The sequence below is a fragment of the Leptidea sinapis genome, chromosome 24 (assembly GCF_905404315.1).
Source record: "Leptidea sinapis chromosome 24, ilLepSina1.1, whole genome shotgun sequence".
NCBI lineage: Eukaryota > Metazoa > Arthropoda > Insecta > Lepidoptera > Pieridae > Leptidea > Leptidea sinapis.
In genome coordinates this window covers 12,735,132-12,755,149 of record NC_066288.1, presented here as the reverse complement: position 1 = coordinate 12,755,149, position 20,018 = coordinate 12,735,132, and the positions used below count along the sequence as shown (strand labels likewise).

General features: G+C 36.2%; 2 protein-coding genes across 8 annotated transcripts in view; both read left to right on the top strand.

Moving 5' to 3' along the window:
* Positions 1–13,956, top strand: part of LOC126971837 (glycogenin-1) — a 31,679-nt gene extending 17,723 nt beyond the window's left edge. Inside the window, exons 2-9 of one of the 7 annotated variants that reach the window (XM_050818327.1) lie at positions 59–194; positions 1,522–1,696; positions 5,895–6,057; positions 6,449–6,572; positions 8,374–8,545; positions 10,749–11,928; positions 12,455–12,494; positions 13,198–13,347. In XM_050818327.1, coding sequence (XP_050674284.1) covers positions 59–194; positions 1,522–1,696; positions 5,895–6,057; positions 6,449–6,572; positions 8,374–8,545; positions 10,749–11,928; positions 12,455–12,489 — 1,985 coding nt within the window. In that variant the 3' untranslated portion in view covers positions 12,490–12,494; positions 13,198–13,347. Of the gene's footprint in view, positions 1–58; positions 195–1,521; positions 1,697–5,894; positions 6,058–6,448; positions 6,573–8,373; positions 8,546–10,748; positions 11,929–12,454; positions 12,495–13,104 lie in introns of all 7 variants that reach the window. The other 6 variants (XM_050818330.1, XM_050818328.1, XM_050818331.1 and 3 more) reach the window with 6 other exon arrangements.
* Positions 13,957–17,530: 3,574 nt separating this feature from the next.
* The window catches only part of LOC126971846 (tyrosine-protein kinase Drl-like), a 65,927-nt gene continuing 63,439 nt past the window's right edge, over positions 17,531–20,018 (top strand). The window contains exon 1 of the mRNA XM_050818351.1: positions 17,531–18,006. Coding sequence (XP_050674308.1) covers positions 17,916–18,006 — 91 coding nt within the window. The 5' untranslated portion in view covers positions 17,531–17,915. The remainder of the gene's footprint in view (positions 18,007–20,018) is intronic.

Sequence of the window (20,018 nt, the reverse complement as noted above, 5' to 3'; positions counted from 1 at the left end):
TTTCCAACTTTATAATATTAGTATGGATATCGTCAACATTTGTATATTTTTTCTATAGACAGAGCATGGGTAACGTTAGCTACAAACGACTCCTACGGTCTCGGAGCACTGGTGGTGGCGCACTCCTTGCGCCGGGTCGGCTCATCGTATCCAGCGGTGGTCCTCATCACTCCGTCCGTAACTGCTGCTATGAGGTACTTAGCGCTTCAACTGTAATCGTCTGCACTTTTGTATCCGTGCCGTCAGCGATTACCCCCTTAAGGTGGTGCTTTACGTAGAGAAGTCGCTTCATTGGGTTTCTTCTATCGCATTTATCACGGGGAGTGTTCCGAACAGCTGTTTAACCTGATTCCTGTTGTCGAATCCTACTATCGCACGACACGCCACAAGTTACGATATCATCCTCACCATCTGGATGTGTGGTGTTCTTCCATAGTGCGGTTTACAAAGAACTTTCTTCCACGTACAACAAAGCTGTGCAATGAGCATCCTTGTCCGGTATTTCCGGGACGATACGATATGGGTACCTTCAAAAAATGCGCGTACACCTTCCTCAAAGACTGGCAACACTCCTGTGATTCCTCCCGTGATGCAAGAGAATGTGGGCGGCGGTGATCACTTAACACCAGGTGACCCGTACGCTGGTTTGTCCTCCTTTTCCATGAAAATTAAAATATGGTGCCTTAGACTTCTTTGACCTTCTCTTCCATAAAAAGTATTTTGCGTAGAAGATATGCGTTTACCACCATAGTGTTTATCAGGAGCGAACTCCACGGATTTACGGTGTGGGTATCGGGTCCAACGACCAGTGTGTTGCATACGGATCTACTTCTAATTCTTACAAGTGCAAAGTGCTTAAGTTGCTTGAATCATTATTGAATAGTATCAAAATATTTAAAAAAAAACAACATTAAACTTCTTCAGATTTTATATCTTTACATGCTGAGTGTCTTAACACATCGCACCAAACACATGGATTCATAAATTAGAGATAAATTATGATAGCGTTTGGATCGTCCATAAAATAATTCACTTCAAGAGCTATAGGTACATCTTTCAGAATGCTATGCAGTATAACTATGACGTCATTCTGAAAAGCTCGACGTCTGTTTGAGACTACAAAACAAGACGCAATATTTTAATATTAGATCGCGGAATATGTTCATCCGTATCATAGCAAAGCATAGATTTGTGTAGGTTTCAATGTTGATGATATGTGATATTTTGGGACCCAGTTCTTGTGTTTGATTTACTAAAATTAGAGCACACCATTAATAAGTCCATAACTCGACGATTCTGGCACTCTGTCTTTATATAAAAAATCTGGAATATAATTATTCAAAAAAAGAACATTGGAAAAAACTTTTAACCAATGAAACAAATTTTTCATCGCACCAGCTAATTCTGCGTATTGTATCTGTATGTACACCTGCAGTGTATCATTACGGATTTGCAAGGAAAAACTTATCCTACTGTTTCTTTAAACAATATATATCTATGGTCTACTAATTTGGTCTTCAGGGAGCGACTCCGTGCAGTATTTGCAGAAGTTATAGCAGTAGACGTGCTCGACTCCCAAGATGCGGCTCATCTAGCTCTGCTGCAACGTCCAGAACTTGGCATCACCTTCACAAAGATCCACTGCTGGAACCTCACGCAGTACGAGAAATGCGTCTTCTTGGATGCTGATATTTTGGTAAGCTTAAGTAATAAATACTTAATAATAAAACCATTCATTTCAAGCAGATTATTTATGTAATAACATGACATTATTAGTTGTATATTTATCCGTTGTTGCTGTGCATTTTCTTATCTGTCTTAAAACATAATATTTTGTTAAATACGCTACGTTATTATAATACCTGTGGTATATATAATAGTTATTGACATGTAATAAATAACTAGACACACAACCATGCTCAAAAATTGTCTGAAGCAAAACTCTGCCTAGTAGGCGTATATTACACAGAGTTTTTGTTCAGTTGTGTTTCGACCGCGCTTTGAATACAAGGCCACGCAATGACAAAGAATACAAATTGGACAAAAGATAAACTGTCCAAATAGCAGCATATCCAAACTTAAAAAGCATGGAGTATCCCAGGCTTCAGGTAAGTGCCCTTTTATATTAACAAAATTGTGTAACTTGACGTTTTTAATCATTTTGCTGAATAATTACATTTCTATTGCTGCTACGAAATAATGTGTTTATTTGAATGAATGTTTTAATGTCATCTGTATAAGTAGGTTTATAATGTATACGTATTGGTATTGGTAAAGGGCTCCTGTTTCCGCAATTAGACCGCTTAGTTCCGCTTCCATTTTGCGTGCAGTGTTGGCCAGTCGGTGCTCGGAGACTTCCTGGAGCGACCTTGTATTTACTAAGGTTATGCCCGTTGGTTGGCCACCCCAGCACATTCCAGGATTACATGAGTGACCGTTTCATCTTCGGTTAGACAGCCCCTGCACCTAGGACTGTCCGTAACGCTGATTGTAAATAGGTGCTTGTTCAGTAATGTGTGACACGTCAGGGTGCCGACCATAATTCGGATGTCGTGTCTGTTTAGGCTAATAAGTCGACGTGTCAGTTTGGGCCATAGTGCAGGAATCGCCTCTTTCGACTGTCTACACTAGTCATCTATATAAGTAGGTATATAATGTATACGTATATACAACGCCGCGCCGCTCGGACATGTTTTGACGAGCTTTTATTAGACGATTTGGAGTCTAGTTGTTTATTGTGCGTCAATGATAATTGTGCTAGTTTTAGTGAGCCGTTTTTTTCTTATTTCGCTCTAAAATAAATCAGACTATTTTGATGATGACGTGAGCAACATTAATCAAAACTGCCAATCGCATTCCTGAGAATCGTTCGCGGAGCATTTTACACGATCGACAGCAGTCGCAATCATAAAATCTATTTGTACTGTAAATGTTTACGCGATAAGAAAGTCTATGTTAGCGGATGTGGGTCGCAGGCGCATTAACATCAGATGGGACGACTGGCCCGTCCCAAATATTTTTTTAAAGTTTGGACACGATCCAAATCAATAATACACTTTTTCCTACATTTTATTACGATGTAACACACTAGGTTTTGTCTGGTAAAGAGCGAGTCGTTTTCGCATCCCATTTTTATGTGATTGTAACCGTCCCCCCCATCTTCATTAAGGTTTAGTTGCACCTATCTAGAGGTCCGGCAACTGTCTTGGGATTTCTCTGGCGGTGCAAGAGAGTATATGCGCGGGGAGCTAGCTCTAGTCTGTAGCCTGATTTAATGAAAAAGACAATGGAGTTTTTTAAAACTTAAAAGTAGTAATGGTCTGATTAACAGTCTTATTTCGAAACATGCAGTTGAACCATCACGACCGTTAACATATATTTTAAAAAGCGGTCTGAGATTATCAGTTATACAGCACTACTTTTAAAAAACCAAAAAGGTTCGGACTATGTAGAATAATAAAAAGAGTGAATTATTACTTAACTTTACAAAGTCATGTATTAACAAAATTGTACAAATCCTACTGTTGGCGGGGAGTGAGTAACTAACAATTTATTAATAAAATTGTGAATTTAACGAAATTGTCATTGATTTGCCATTTTCGTGGGAACTTATTTTTTTAAATTTAACTTTATAAAATATGAGTTATACAATGGTAACTGGTATAGGATTTTTTTCGTAATTAAAAAGGGGGGAGAAATATAAAATAGTCCCAGCGAGAATCGAACTCGACCGGTCGATAAGTTTAATAGTTTAGCTAGCTAAAATTATTGCATAAGCTATGTAAAATATTGATATACTCGTATTCGTTCCTGAATCTATAACCGTCATTAATATAGCTCAGGTTTTTTCCGGGTCGTAGTGGCTTTGTCTAATAAATAATTGCCAACGACCTTAGTCTTCACAAATAAATATTTTTTTATAAATATTAGAACGTACGGTACGAGTCACCTGTTAAGTAATTACCGAAGCCTATTCTGTTTTGCAACACCAGAGGAAACACAAAAGCGTTACCGGTCTTTTAGGTGTACATGATTTTTTTAAGGAACACAAGTCGTATCGTCTTGTAAACACTGCGCACGCGCTATTTCATTCCATATTATCGTACAAACATTTATATTGCGCGTGCGGAAAAACGTTCAGACATCGCAATGATATTTAAGTTAGTGACAGCAGGCGTGATTGTGGAATAATGTTAAATATATTATTATTAGCGATAGAACAAGCGAATTGTAAGTCACGGCTTTACTGTGTGATTATACGCACAAAAGATAAATGAGGAATTTGCATTGATAGTTGTGACGAAGTCTATCATTGTATGTCCTGCACTAGACGTAAGGGGCCGATGACATTGATGATGATAAGGGTTAAAATAAAAACACAACAGGTTTGCTGCTTTTACTGATTAATTAATACAACCAAAATAAATGCAAATTTCGTAAAGTGGCAGTTTCTATATCGCCAATTTGTTAGATAGCATTAAAATTAAGTTTATAAGAATTGTCGTAGTCAAATTATAATTTCAAAAGTATTAATAATTTTGGAGTTTTGATTAAAATTTGCCAAACTATGTAACCTACGACCCAGGAAAGAAACTTACATTACCTTTAAACAACCAATAAAATACAGTTAATCATTAGTAAATTACTTACCATTTTATTACGAATAATAAAAGTGAATATTATGCAAACGATTAAGTCGAAGATAGCGTTTGGATCCATTGAATAAGGTGGTATGGATCGAGTTTTTATCGCAGGTTATTATGTCAACTGAAGTTCTGATAAAAATATAATCGATAAATATTTCGAGAAGGTATCACGTGTATAATGGGATTACATGGCGTGAATAACGTAGAGATTGTGTTCTGTTTATTGTGTCACTTGCAAAAATATGGCATATACTCTCCCTCTGTGACTCTTCTACTGCACATGCGAGTGATATTATCGTCGTGACTCGTGATACGTATTTATTATTACAAAATGTACCTCTATACGATGATTTGAGGGGCTGAAGGCGAGCACAATGTCAGACGTCTATCGTTATACGCGGCTTGCTTTGCAGCACGCTCGCCGCTGATCGAGGCATCTTGGCTGCGAGATCACGCCGCACGCGCTGTCAATCCGACCCGACAAAACAATAATTGCACACGGTCATGCGAAGATTCTATAGCCATTGTCGATAAGCTATCGGGATGATCGCCGTCTCGTGTAGGTAAACCGATAACAGAAGCGCGAAACACTCGCTACTGTCGGAGACCAAATAACTTGTCAAAGCCGAGATGAAAAAATGGTCAAAGTGCTAACACCGGGAAGAAGCTTATTCCATATGTTGATTGCGCGTAACAAAATAATACCTAAAGCCAAACTGATCCATTGGATGGCAGATGTCTTACTAAGGTAAAATTTGGCGGCAAGCATCAGGTCAAATTGCGCTTTAGAACGCTCCACGTGATAAATGCTGTAGTAGACACACAATGAAGCGACGTCTGTACGCAATGCCAAGTGATCGTGCACTGAGAAGTACTGGATTCTCGACGATTTAAGCAGTTAAGCATTTATGGTGAATTCTGTCTCTCGAGTTGTAATATCTGTATAAAATGTGATTTATCAACGATATACTTTCTAAACAAAATAACTTAATAAGTATCTTTCCATAACAGTATACTTAAATTACATCGTTAGTGGTACTATATTGATGAACTTATATAAACTGTCAATCATGTTGGGTACTTTAGAAATAACAGTTTTGGAATCAGGAGCGATCTAAATACAAATTAAAAATATTGTAGTTAATACATATTATGTCTGCTGACCTTAGAAGATTGATGCTAATGGTCTCGTACACTTTCTGTCAATTCTTGCTAGATCATATGAGGGGTACCATAATATACTTCCAGGTGGTCCAAAACTGTGATGAGCTATTTGAAAGAGAAGAGCTATCTGCCGCACCAGATGTCGGCTGGCCCGATTGCTTTAACTCCGGAGTGTTTGTCTTCCAACCTTCAGCGGACACGTTCAGTAGACTGATTGCTTTTGGACAAGAGCGAGGCAGTTTCGATGGTAAGTTACGTTTACATTAAGGATAGAAAATTTCTTGAAAATAAAAATGATTTTATTATACCTAATATTTTTCTAAGTTAGATTGGTACTTAGATTCTCAAAAGTAGATAAATACTTGACTAGTTTTTAACATCAACACCGTGAAGTCGTAAACATAATTGAACATAACTTTCCTGTATAAATTCCTGTACTATAATTATTAGGCATAGCAGAAGTGCTAAAGGAATCTCACCAGAGATATAAACTTTTTCCAAAGCGGTGGTAAATAATAAAATGAAGTGTAACTATAACAGTAATGAATAATATTATTTGAGCTGAAGGGATAAGTTTTTTTTTAATTATTCAAAAGATTATTTTGAAAGGAAATATTAATTACCATCTTCCGTTTCAGGGGGTGACCAGGGTTTGCTTAATTCGTACTTCTCCAACTGGTCCCAGGATACCAACAAGCGTCTTCCATTCCTATATAACGTCACATCTGCTGCGTTCTATTCATATTTGCCAGCACTAAAGCAGTAAGTTATATTAAAGTCAATAATTTAGGCTTAAAGTTTTAACTGCACAGTCCGACTATCCTGACATCCCTAGGTTTTCAAAACTGGTTTCAAAGTTCCTTTCAATTGATAATAACACGTTCATCGCATGTTTTCTGTGAATAACGCTGTGTTAATTATTGGATTTTTGTTTTCAACATGATACTATGAAAACAATATTCTTTATCACTTCTAGGTTAAATCTTTTGCCAATAGACAAATAAAATTTGAAAACAAAATTTTATGAACTTTTCGGGGCTGGAACCCACGACCTCTGCCGTTCCGTGCCAGTGCTCTCCTAACTGAGCAAACCGTTCGAGTGACGCATCGTCTTAAAATCTTGTATGCTCTGTTCAACTCTCAGGTTGTGGTTTTGGCAATAGCTTTCCGTAGGGCGTTTTTTTTGTGTCACGGTAGTTTACTCTTTTTGCTTTAATTTTCCACATGCAAGCTTTAGAATGATACATTTCTATGATTTCTTCTATTCCACGTGTATATCACGGTGACCTACTCACCGTCTCTACGCAACGCCAAGTGATCTAACCGTCCATAGAGCACTGGATCCTCGACAATTCAAGCAACTCTACTTTGCATTCGGTCAAATGGTACAAGCTGATACTGGGGTGCACTAGATCAGAGATGACAGCAATACTCCTTATGTGGGCGGACCTGCGGCCAGCTTGTTCGATGCCAATTTGGCTATGTTTTCGAGATTTTCGGAACTGGCAGTCGCTCGAGATTAACTGAACCGTTAATTTGATCATATTAGACTGTGCAGTAAAATTGTATTTCCGAAGGGCGTATTAGTCTTAAACCTACATACATAAGTGGGTAAATATTTCAAACTTTCACTCGAAAATAAAATACACATTTACCTTATATTACAACTAATTTTCATGATTATTCTGTGATATATAGGTTCATTAAAATATTTTTCCTTAAGCCGACCGATAATTGTTAACATGGAATTTCACCAAAAATCAGCTTTTGTCGATGAATTTCCTTCCTTAAATTGACAGTATTTATTTTACAAACACGTCGATACAAAGAGTAAAAGTATTATTTAATAATAATACGTCAAGGATGTGAATCGTCGATCAATCCAACTCGGATGGGCAGCGTTCGGGAAGCTCCGTAAAATCTTCTCATCCCAAATACCACAATGTCTGAAAACGAAGGTTTTCAACCAGTGTGTGTTGCCAATGACGACTTAGGTACGCTGACGTGGTCGCTACCTATGGGCCTTATGAGAAAGCTCATGGTCGCTCAGAGGGCAATGGCTCTCCATTGCATCTGAGCATAACCAGAGGGCTATGCTCAGAGTTTCCCTGCGAGATCGAATCAGAAATGAGGAAATCCGTAGGAGAAACAAAGTTACCGACATAGTCCAAATGATTGCGAATTTGAAATGGCAGTGGGCAGGGCACAAACTTCGACGGACAGATGGCCGTTAGGGCACTAAAGTTCTTAAATGGCGATCACGTACCGGAAGACGCAGTTTGTGTTGATGAGGAGCGGACAGCGCAGGACCGATCATCGTGGAAATCTGGTGGTAAGTGATCACCGCAGCCCATATTCCCTTATAACACCAGAGGAATCACAAGAGCGTTTCTGGCCTTATAAAGCATCGAATAAACGTAGATATATGAATGCGAAAACCGAAAATACATTGGTACGTGGCGGGCGAGGATCGAACCGGGCCTCTGTGGTGAGAATCAGCGATTCTTACAGCGATGTTATATTACTTCAATTTAATTTAACAAAACAATCACTCTGATTTCAGCTATGGGCAAGATCTGAAAATAATCCACTTTATCGGGGCTGCCAAACCCTGGCTGCAACAATATAATTTTGAATCTCGTAGTGTTGATGCTCCAGAGCACTTGAAAGGTTTCCTGCAACTTTGGTGGGACCTCTTTACATCCCAAGTGCACACACAACTAGACACTACTATGGTAAGTTTTATAGTAATCTTAAGGCTTTCTTATTAATTACTATCTAACTGGATTATTTTATAAGTAATATGAATGAAAATTAAATAATATAAATAAATAAAACAAAAGCATACTTAGTATGGTTAAATAATTAGAACGTATCTTATAAGTGCCATATTAGATTAGCCTTGAAATTAATTACTGTGCAAACCCTGTTTTTACTTTAAAATAATTATTATTGTTAATCTATTTTTAACACGTAACAGATATGTTGACATTATTTTCATACTATATTATATTACGAAGTATCACAGTTACCGCAATGTAATCCAATAGCTCTATTAAACCACAATTTCTCGATCTCAAATTCTTACCACGGTTTAACTTCATTCATACAAACTTGTAAAGTTATCCATTTACTTCGAGTTATTGTGTTAAACAAACGGTTTCTTGATACCAAAGCATACTATAATGGACTCTGGAGCAGAGGAGGTGAGATTAAATATATGAGAGTAAATAGGAACCTTAGTTTTTGTGATTTATCTGCTAGATTTTCCTCTGATATACAATAATTATTTTACCTGTCAAGCTTGAAGCACTCTTAGCACTGCCCTTGACTAGCATACTTGACGCCTTTCGTATTTTCTCCAAAATACTAACATGTTCTTATTTTAATCTCATGGTTTTAAATATTCTGCACGAATTTATTTAGTAATCATTAAATGTTAGCATTTTTTTGGGTTTGTAGATGGTGTTGGTATTTTGGCGAAAGTAGTGTCCTGATTTTAATATACAAGTAAATAAGACCTATGTTTTACATTTAAATTTTGTAATACTTTATTTGGTCAATTGTTTATATTTTTTACACAACAGGATATATTTACTTGTATGTTTTTAATTTTTGCGAAATGAGCCTTTTGTATTATTAATACTAACAACTTGATATAAGCTTTCTGCACTGTTATAGCGTGTGCTTGAAGCTTTATTCAAGATTTCTCGCATGCTATTTGTACCTTTAATTAATAGGAATATCCACAAGATGTAAGCCCGGCAACAAAATTTGTAGCTGAAGACCATTCTGTTGAAGCTTTCGATAATTTTGAGCCAGAATTGAACGTAACGACTTACAAGCCAGTAGTAGATTCAACGTCAGAATTTCCCTGGCACCATCCAAATCAAACAGCAGAAGATATATGTAACGAAAGTTCATTAGATAAAAGCGAGTTTCATGATCCATGGGATGGATTTCGAGGAAATATTCCGCCTGCAATATGTGAAAATAAAGTGCTTGATGGAAGTTCGAAAGACCATGTAGAAGTGAGAACACAAGCTTGGAAGTATGTGGAACCACATACAGATACACATAAACAATACTCACAAATACCATATGAAATAAACAATCATTCACATACTCCTCATCAGCCTGTAGACGAGCAAAATAATTTTGATAGTCATGATAATAAAAATACTAATTTTCCTAACCACCACCATTTTTACACAGATTCGTCCGATCAAAAATTAATTTTCAATTCTATTGAAAATCAGAGTACACCACAAGAACATACTGTACATAATATTTTACAACACTCAGAAATAAATGAAAATCTGTCCACAAATCACAATAAACACAAACACGCATACACTTTACAAAACGACTTGGAAAGTACATTGTCACAGCGAAAACATCGGAAGAAAGATGAAATTGATCATGAGTTACCACAAAAATTCAGAAATGGTCATATTTGTGAAGAAGATGACATAATATATGATGACATAATTCCAAGGCACCCCTACGATGGATTTTACTTAAGGCACAGGGTCACTATAGATTCCCACGGACAAAAAATATGTAGTCATGAAGTACCGCCACCATCATACTCTTCCTGTTCTGATAGTTCTGAAGAATACGAGGATACAATTGAGACTTTGGAAAATGGTTGTATTGCAGAAAATAACCACGAAGTAAGTCTTTAAAATATGGTCGTATTTGGTATGTACTTGTATATATCTTCAATAAAAAAAAATACTTTCGATTTACTATTTTACACTTGCATTTAAGTAGATAGTTGCATGGATTTTGATGAACCTCACGTAATTAATAAGCATGCAGTAGTTGTTAATAATATTTAATTAATACTTTCGAATATATATTTAATTAATTGATGACAAAGACAATATGTATTCCTAGAAATTACAAAAAAATTGTCGATTTCAATATTTTCAGACTGGTGTTGCTGGAAACCTAGCGCGAGTTGTGCCTGGTGTACCATTACAACGAGAGGCTCTTGATGAACTAACGCGACGCCAAGGTTGGGAAACTGGTAACATTGATTACATGGGAGCGGATTCTTTTGCTAATATTTGGGCAAAGATCTCACAAACCCTTGATCAATCGCCAAAACAGCCATCACCACCTAAAGAATCTCCCCCTGCAGAAGCACCAGCAAAAGATTCTGTGGAAGAACTTGCCGAAAAAGTTGCAACCAGCGTTATTTCTGAACCTGAACCTGCGAATATACCTGTTCTGGCAAGTGAAGCAGCTCAGGCGGCAGGTAAAACAACTATTCCATCTAATGTTGATATTTTAGTCCCTGAATGTACTCCCGAAATTAATCCTACAGTTAAAAGTGATATCTCAGAGCCTAAAGGAACAGTGGCTGCTGAAGATTCTGTACAACATGTAACTTCCTGTGAACCATCAAAATTGGACACCGAGCCTGTCAATGAGCCTGCTATACCCCTAGAGATCCCATCGCAAGAGAAGCCTGCTGAACAAATAACGGTTAACGTATTGCCCGTTTTATCTTCTAACAATTCAGAATCCAAAAACGGTTCATCAACGGAAATAAAACCAGACAGTTCAGTTGAATCGGTAGCTGTTCCTGAAAAAACTGAGATTCCTCCCACTCAGACGCATGTTGTTTCACAAACTGAACCTCAGCTTCCTGATCAATTGCATGAAACTGAATGTCCTATTCAGCAATCTGAAGCGAAACCGGTTTTAAATACTTCCGATGTATCAGACGAACAAAATAAATCAGAACTGCATGAAGAACCTAAACCTACTCCTACATCTACCGAACTGAAGGAAGCTCCAAAGCCTGTTGCAACTGATGTGCATGAGCCTAAACTAGAATCTGAATCTCTCGACACTAAATCAGGCCCAGTCTCAGATGTTGCGCATGAAAAGGCACAAGTCATTGAATCAGCAATATCCGAAGTTGTCTCAGAAACTCAATTGGTAGAGCCAAAGCTTGATACGACAAAGACAGAAATTGTAACTACAATTTCAGAGCAGGATAAATCTCCATCTAAGACTGAAGTGCCTGTTTCTGCCTCTGACAGTCCTCCATTGGCCAACACACCATCACAGGACGAAATTCCAATTGCCACGGTTGCTAAATGTAAGTAAAAAAGGCATATTCTGGGAGCCGATTTATATACCTGTTTGTTGAGTTTAATAAGAGAATATTAATTTTAATTTCATATAGGTTATTAATTCGTTGAGATATTGAGTAGTTTTTACGTATAAACGAAATATTATTTTTTTTATTCTAAATGACATGATATTATAGCCATCATTAATCGCTTCTTTACATTGTACTGCTGAAATCCATTAATATTTTAACCATATTCATGTATTGTATTTTGATATAGTGTCACTATACCCTCAACATATGAAGTGTATGAATCGGTTTCCTATATTATGCCGTCACAGCATTATCGAACGGCTTTGCACTCCAATCTCACAGAATTAATTTGGCAATTTTCATAATATCAACTAATATCATTGTATTCTGTCTATGGACGACAAACTATTTAGTGTTTATTTTTTTTCTCTTTTGTGCCGTTATGTGTTTTGTTTTATATTTATTTGGTTTTAATTTTATTTTGTGAGCAACCTTTTCAAAATTACGTTGTTTCACCCAGCTCTCGAGGAGGCAGCCCAAGAGACGCGGCTTTGATACAGGTAATATAATTTTGCACTTGGGCTCGACACAACTATGCCATCTATATTCACCGTTCCTTTAGTTCATTCAATACTATCTGCACTAAATATGACACCATTATATGTGTCCTTGAAATAGTTTTAAATACTCGTTTGCAGACGTTGGGTAGCGTCCAAGTGAGTGCAGAACGTAGGTGCGTCCGACGTCATCATCGCTAATTTTGTGCTTAAGATTAATCTTTGTAGACGCGGAAGCATTAATGTTGAAAATAACATTTTACAATACTTGAAATACATTCAACAGGATGCTGTGATTGACGTCGTTCTGCATGAAGTTCTATAATTTTCATTACTGTTTTTGAAATTTTATCGCTTTTCATAATATATCATACGTACTTGCATTACAAGGAACTTCACAATGTCAAGATCGAATACTAATACAATTCTAGAGTATTTTATAAAAAATCGATTTAATTTTATGTTTATTAATTATTGTTACTAAATTGTGGTAATCACCATTCTTCATCTTACATTAAGATCCTTGTATTGTAAGCCGATTTCCGCTAGCACATCAAACTAATCCGCTTGATTGAATTAACAACGTGGCGTGTTTTCCTACAATTTGTTCCAGGCCCTAACCGAGCTTGCTCTCTAATGTGACCGCCATACTAACGCGAAGTTTAACTAAAAGAGAAATATAACGGCGGGAATATTGGTTGTGTAGTGGAGGAGCGTCGCAAGCCTGCGGGGAAGTTGCAGCTGAGCCCGCCTGTTGCTGCCGACCCTATCCCCACCCCGGACAGCGAGCTCGAAGATGCGGCAACCCTCGCACAATCCATCATCGCCAGCGAACTTCGCACGCCGACCGTCACTTCACCAACTCCCACTGACGCAACTTCACCGCAACTAGCTTCCCAGTCTGACAAACTCGGCGTCCAGAAACCAGACATGCCAACTCCGCCCGTGGAAACAGTCTCCATTTCACAGATTGGCGTCAAACCTAAAGCGAAACCTAGTACTGCTGCTCAGATTGAATCTTCAGTCACTGATACGCCGAAGAAAAAAGTAGTTCAAAAGGCAGTGAAAAAAGATGGCGTGTCTAGTGTCGAAGCACCCGTTCCTCCGCCACGCAAAAAGGAAAAGAAACCAAAATAAAATTTGTGCTAGCACCGTCCTATAAAGTTCCTCTGTGCCATAATATAAGCCCTTGTTGTTTTTTAACCTTTGCGTATTTAAACGGTTTTGTATACTTACCTACTACATTAATTTTATAACTCAGTATCACAACGTCCAATATTTTATCGAATTTATAAAACAAAATGTTATTTTTTTATAGAATACTTAACAATAGTCATTTTAAATATGCATAGAATGTATTTCGTTTTATAAATTAATTAAACTAAAATATCTTATGAGACGTATTTATTAAAGTAAATTTATATTATCATTTTTTATAAATTATATTAAAAATCTATTTTCAAAATATTTGTTTTATTGCAAGAGCTTAAATAGACATCTTAATAAGATCCTCATCCTGATTTAACACCTCTTCTCCAGATAATAGATAACAGCATAAATATAAAATAAATATAATAAAATAATAGGTACCTGACTATAGAGTTTGACTGCACTGATCAATTAATCATATTAGCGTTGCTAGAAACATGCGAAGGCGTTATATTTCTCTTATTAACTATTATGCCCTAAAGTGTAAACGAATAATTTAAAATTTTACATATTGGTCTCAAAGAAAAATAAACTTCAAAAATATGTGAAATCTTGTGATCATTACCACACCTACCATCTACACTATCTAATACACCAATCCTGGTTATAATACATTTGTATTTTATTGTTTTTTTAATAAATTTAAAGTCACATTAAAAAATCAATATTTCATCATTTTTATTACGTAGAAATTAATTAATTAAGTGATCATTTTCAATATTATCTACGTTCAAAAGTTAAAATTGGTTAAATTAGTATTTTGAAAATTACTACCAATACTTACAGGTAGTAAAAAAGAATTGTATTTGTCCAAGTGAATAATATGATTCAACAATAAATAATAATCTGTGTATAACCTGACAGATTACCATCTTTTCTCTTCAAGGATTTAAAGACATGTATTGCCTCCCCTTTATGTCATATATTTAATTTATCTTTGCAAACAAGTTGCTATTCCCTCCAATGGAAAACAGCGCCTGTAACGCCTATACCGAAGAGTTCTGATAAATCCGATGTTGAAAGTTATCGACCCATAGCAATTCTATCTTCACCAGCTAAAATATTTGAATATGGTCTCCACAGACTAAATTGTCAAACTTGTTTAGTCGTTGAGAAAATGGAATTGACTCGAGAAAATTCTAGAGCGATGATTTATTATGACTTTCGAAGTGGTTTAACACAAAAACAGTGTGTTGACCGGATGATTTCTGCATTTGGTGATGAAGCCCCATCCAAAACCACAATTTATCGCTGGTTTGCTGAATTTCAACGTGGACGTGTCAAGCTCAGTGATGATCCCCGTTAAGGTCGTCCAAAAACTGCAGTTACCAAAGAAAACGTTGATGCTGTGCATATGCTGATTGAGGAAGATAGATATGTCACATACATACCGCGAAATTCAGGCAACTTTAGACATTGGCATGAGTCAAATACAAATAATCTTGCATGAACAATAAGGTGTAAAAAAAATATTTTCTCGATGGATACCGCATTTTCTCTGTGAAGAGCAAAAAGCGGCTCCATTTCTTGGTGCGTCAGAACTTTCGAAAGATTCCACGCAGGATCCTCAAATGCTGTATACAACATCGTATCAGGTGACGAATCCTGGATATACGCGTACAAACCCGAAACAAAAAACCAGTCACGAGTTTGGGTGTTTGAAAATGAGTTAAGGCCAACAAAAATTGTTCTTTCACGGAGTGTTGCAAAAAAAATGGTGGCCACGTTTGTCTCCAAACCGGCCATGTTGCGACTTTTCCTCTTGAGGGACAAAGAACGGTTAATGCAGAATGGTATGCTAGCATTTGTTTGCCACAGGTGGTTTCTGAACTCCGTAAAGAGAACTGCAACCACCGCATCATCTTCCATCACGACAATGCGAGTTCTCACACCGCGCACAGAACAAAAGAGTTTTTAGAGCAAGAAAACATAGAATTATTAGACCATCCGCCGTACAGCCCCGACCTAAGCCCTAATGATTTCTATACTTTCCCTAAAATAAAGAATAAATTGCGTGGTCAGAGTTTTATCATCCGAAGAAGCTGTGGACGCCTACAACGGCCATTTTGGAGACCCCAACTTCCGAATGGAATGGTTGCTTCAATGATTGGTTCCATCGTATGGAAAAATGTGCCAAATTTCGCGGAGAATACTTCGAAAAGCAATAAATACATTTTTAATAGTGCCGCCCTCATATCAACACAATTAGATATGCGATTACAAGTAGATGTCCTTTACTTTGATTTCGGTAAGGCCTTCGACAGGGTTAATAATGACATCCTACTTGCTAAAGTTTGTGCTATAGGCTTCTGTCCAAAGCTTCTTAATCTCTTGCCTGACTATCTCCGTGATCGGCAGCAGTTTATTAGACATGGAATTTATGAATCGAACCCTTATTATACCCGCTCTGGAGTGAATCAAGGCTCAATCCTAGGACTTTTATTATTTTTATTAATGGTAAATGACTTACTCGAGATTCCCAAATATGCGCAGTGTCTCCTTTACGCGGATGACCTAAAATTATATGCGAGCATCCAAAATGAATCACAATGTGAGGCTGTTCAGGCTGACGTAGATGCTGTTTATAATTGGGGTGTGCATAATAAAATGGAATTTAATATCACTAAATGCTATATTGTCATTTTTGTCGAATGCGACAACCAACCACTTTTCAGTGCCGCATTAATGGTAAACTCATAAGTAGACGGAATTCAATGAAAGATCTGGGTGTGACATTTGACCAAAAGCTTACCTTCCACGACCATATAATTACAGTCACTCAAGAGTCCTTTATGAGACAAGGGTTCGTATTATAGGATGCGCGCGATTTCCACAGCGTCAATATTATACAACTGCTTTACAGTTCCCTTGTGCGTAGTAAGATTGAAGCGAGCTCGTGCGTATGGAATCCCTACGAAGTAACCTATTCCCTTATGCTGGAGAAAGTACAAAAAGCATTTTTGCGTTTCCTGTATAAGCGGAAACTGGGCTACTACCCGTACCCCTTGTACCCGATGGCGTATCTCGTCGGTTGCCTCGGATACAACACTCTGGAAACCAGACGGGCTCTCGACCAGGCACATATTCACAATGAATATATTTACCTTTTACTAAGTGTTGGCTTATAAAAAACCAGTATCTGAAATAAACAAACAAGTAGCCTTATTGACAATTAAATTACTTAAAGTATGATTTACTGGACCCTTAAAACTTTCTGTTCTCTGCCATTGTTTGTACATAAAATATTTGTTTTACCAGTCGACTTGTCACTTTGATGCTTCTGCCGGAGATAAAAAAACATTTAAATATCAATCTTCATTTGTATGTTTGTAATGATTCGATTGTATACACCTGACAATTATTTTCGTTTTAGAAATCACCGTCTACTGGCGGTACCCACGTGTTGCACGGTAGCACGCAATAGTATACTGTACATTATTAATGTAATTGATGTTGTAGCCATCTTAATCAAAATAAATAAAATATAGAATAAATATTCTTCTTGCATTTTTATCTGCATTTTTTCTTGCATTTTTATCTACAAACTGCATGGGATATATTCTTGCAGTATATTATCGATGACTACAATTTTAAGAATAAATTCATTTCATATATATTGCTTATTAGAGTAGCTTTTAACACAATTTAACCAGAATGAAATAAAGATTCTACATTTGGATGTAACAACTTGGTAACGGCTCAACCTCCGTACCGTTAAATCCATTTAAAAAAATCGTACTTGACAGTGACAGCGATGTCAACTCTTGACGAATTATCATTCTGGAATGTCAGTTGTCACGCTTGGCAGACAGCGGCCAGGCCCGGTCGGCTATCGCTACTCGCAACTCGCTAGTTGCTTCTCGTACCTATTTCGCCAGTCAGCTATCAGAATTAGTTAGGAACAGTAGCGTAAGCAATAGTTTGTGTTGTCAAATTATAACTTTGCGGTAATGATTGTTTACAATTAAATTTCGTATTATTTTTTTCTATCAACGCATATATGTCAAAGCAATCTTTTTGTCTACTACTACCCCCTGTGCAAACTTTCTAATAACGGATATTGATGTTAATACAAGTAATTTAACAACAGTGCCTTCATACGATGAGAACTCGATTTAACAATGATGGATAAAAATGTGTACCAAAATGTGCCGGTGATCATTGCAACCAAACTTTAGACTTCTTCATAATAACCATAATTCAATTATAAAGATCATGCAGTGGCTAGTATTACTAGTGTTTTTGCCTACCTGCCTTGCTCATCTGAATGTTTACCTTAGTAGTGCTGAAGTATGGAGATTGCTTGGTAAGTAGAACTTAAAATTTTATCAGTAATGCATTTCCGATCTTTAATCCGGAACACTATATTTTTAACAAGATTTTAATTGCTAGCATTTGTTGTCACTTTTTGAAGAAATTATGGAACCATTATCAAATACTTATTTTATCACCTAGATTTTGAAATTGCAAAGTATAGTCACTGCATACCTACCTATTGCAATTCTTATCAATTAGGATTATGATTTTACTTATATCTCATGATAATATTTCATATCAATGATTATGTCAAGCACAACATTGTATAAAAGTCTAAACATATTGTTTACTTCATTTATTTTATTTATTATTCATGCGAATTTCCAAATACTTTCCTCACCTGGGAGGTTAGGTTTAATCACTTCCCACCACGTACCAATGAGTTTTGTATTTTCTGGATTCAGATCGGGTCAGTTCAAAGTAAGTTGTGCATTAAATTAAATTATAAATCGAGTTAAAAATAGCCTGTGAATATATTTACCTTTTACTAAGTGTTGGCTTATAAAAAACCAGTATCTGAAATAAACAAACAAGTGCCTTATTGACAATTAAATTACTTAAAGTATGATTTACTGAATCCTTAAAACTTTCTGTTCCTTGCCATTGTTTGTACATAAAATATTTGTTTTTCCAGTCGAATTGTCACTTAGATGCTTCTGCCGGAGATAAAAAAACATTTAAATATCAATCTTCATTTGTACTTGAAAATTCTTTAATATACTATTAATTTAATTAATAATTTTTGATAGATAGATACATATAAATTCTATAGTATAATATCTACAGTTTATTCATTAGTACTAATATAGAACATTTCCATGCATCTGATTTACCAAATTGAATTATCGGGGTTATTGTAGTTAATTTAAATTTTTAATACAATTACAACTGTTGAAAAACCTATATGTTTTCATAACACAGTTTATAGTATTATTGATGATCAAGTGAAATGTAAGTTAGGTAAAGTAAAATTATAATTTACTAGTTCAATATTGCTTGGCAGCTTATGTTGAGAGATTTGGTGTTAAAGTTTACATCCTATGTAGGCACATTGCACAAACACAGATTGAAATTAACTACAGTGAGAGTAAACATAGAGAAGTGTTGATTATTCATTGCTCATTAACATTATATTTAAAAAATCTTACCTATTTTTTATTCTCATGTCATGGTGTTAAACATTGAACTCCTCCGAAACAGCTTGACCGATTCTCATGAAATTTTGAGTGCATATTGGGTAGGTCTGAGAATCGGACAACATCTATTTTTCATCCCCCTAAATGCTAAGGGGGTCCGGTCCACACGGAATTTTTTTGACATTTTTTTTTTAAATTTGTTTGATAAGACACATTAAAAAGCATTAAACACATTAAAAAACAGCATTAAAAAGTACATACAACTTCAAATTTTCACCCATCTATGATCAACAGTTACTTTTGTATCGTGATTTTAATATCGGCAATACAATGTTTGCTGGGTCAGCTAGTATGATATAAGGATTAAATTTAGTAATTAATTAAATAAAGAGACAAATGATGACTAATATTGCGTCATCTTAGCGGCCACGACCACTCTGGCAAGAGTGACTGTTTGAGAAGAATCAAATATATACATACTAAAACACACATTTTTTATGGGTCATCTGATAGAAAAATGTTAAAACATCCATAAATCAGAAACAAACATCCAAATATATATCACACTAGCTGAGCCGGCAAACGTTGTTTTGCCATATAAAGTATAATTCACGCGATAGTTTTATAAGTAATAATAAGTAAGTAATTATAGCCTGTACATCATTTTGTTCTATTGTCAATAGTTTTTGCAGCGCACGCAAAAATAGGTTTTCGATTTTACACCTTGTGTTACAAAATAGCAATTTTATTACGGATCCCTAATTTTGAAAAATAAACATAGCCTATAGCCTTCCTCGATAAATGGACTACCCAACACTGAAAGAATCATTCAAATCGGACCAGTAGTACCAGAGATTAGCGCGTT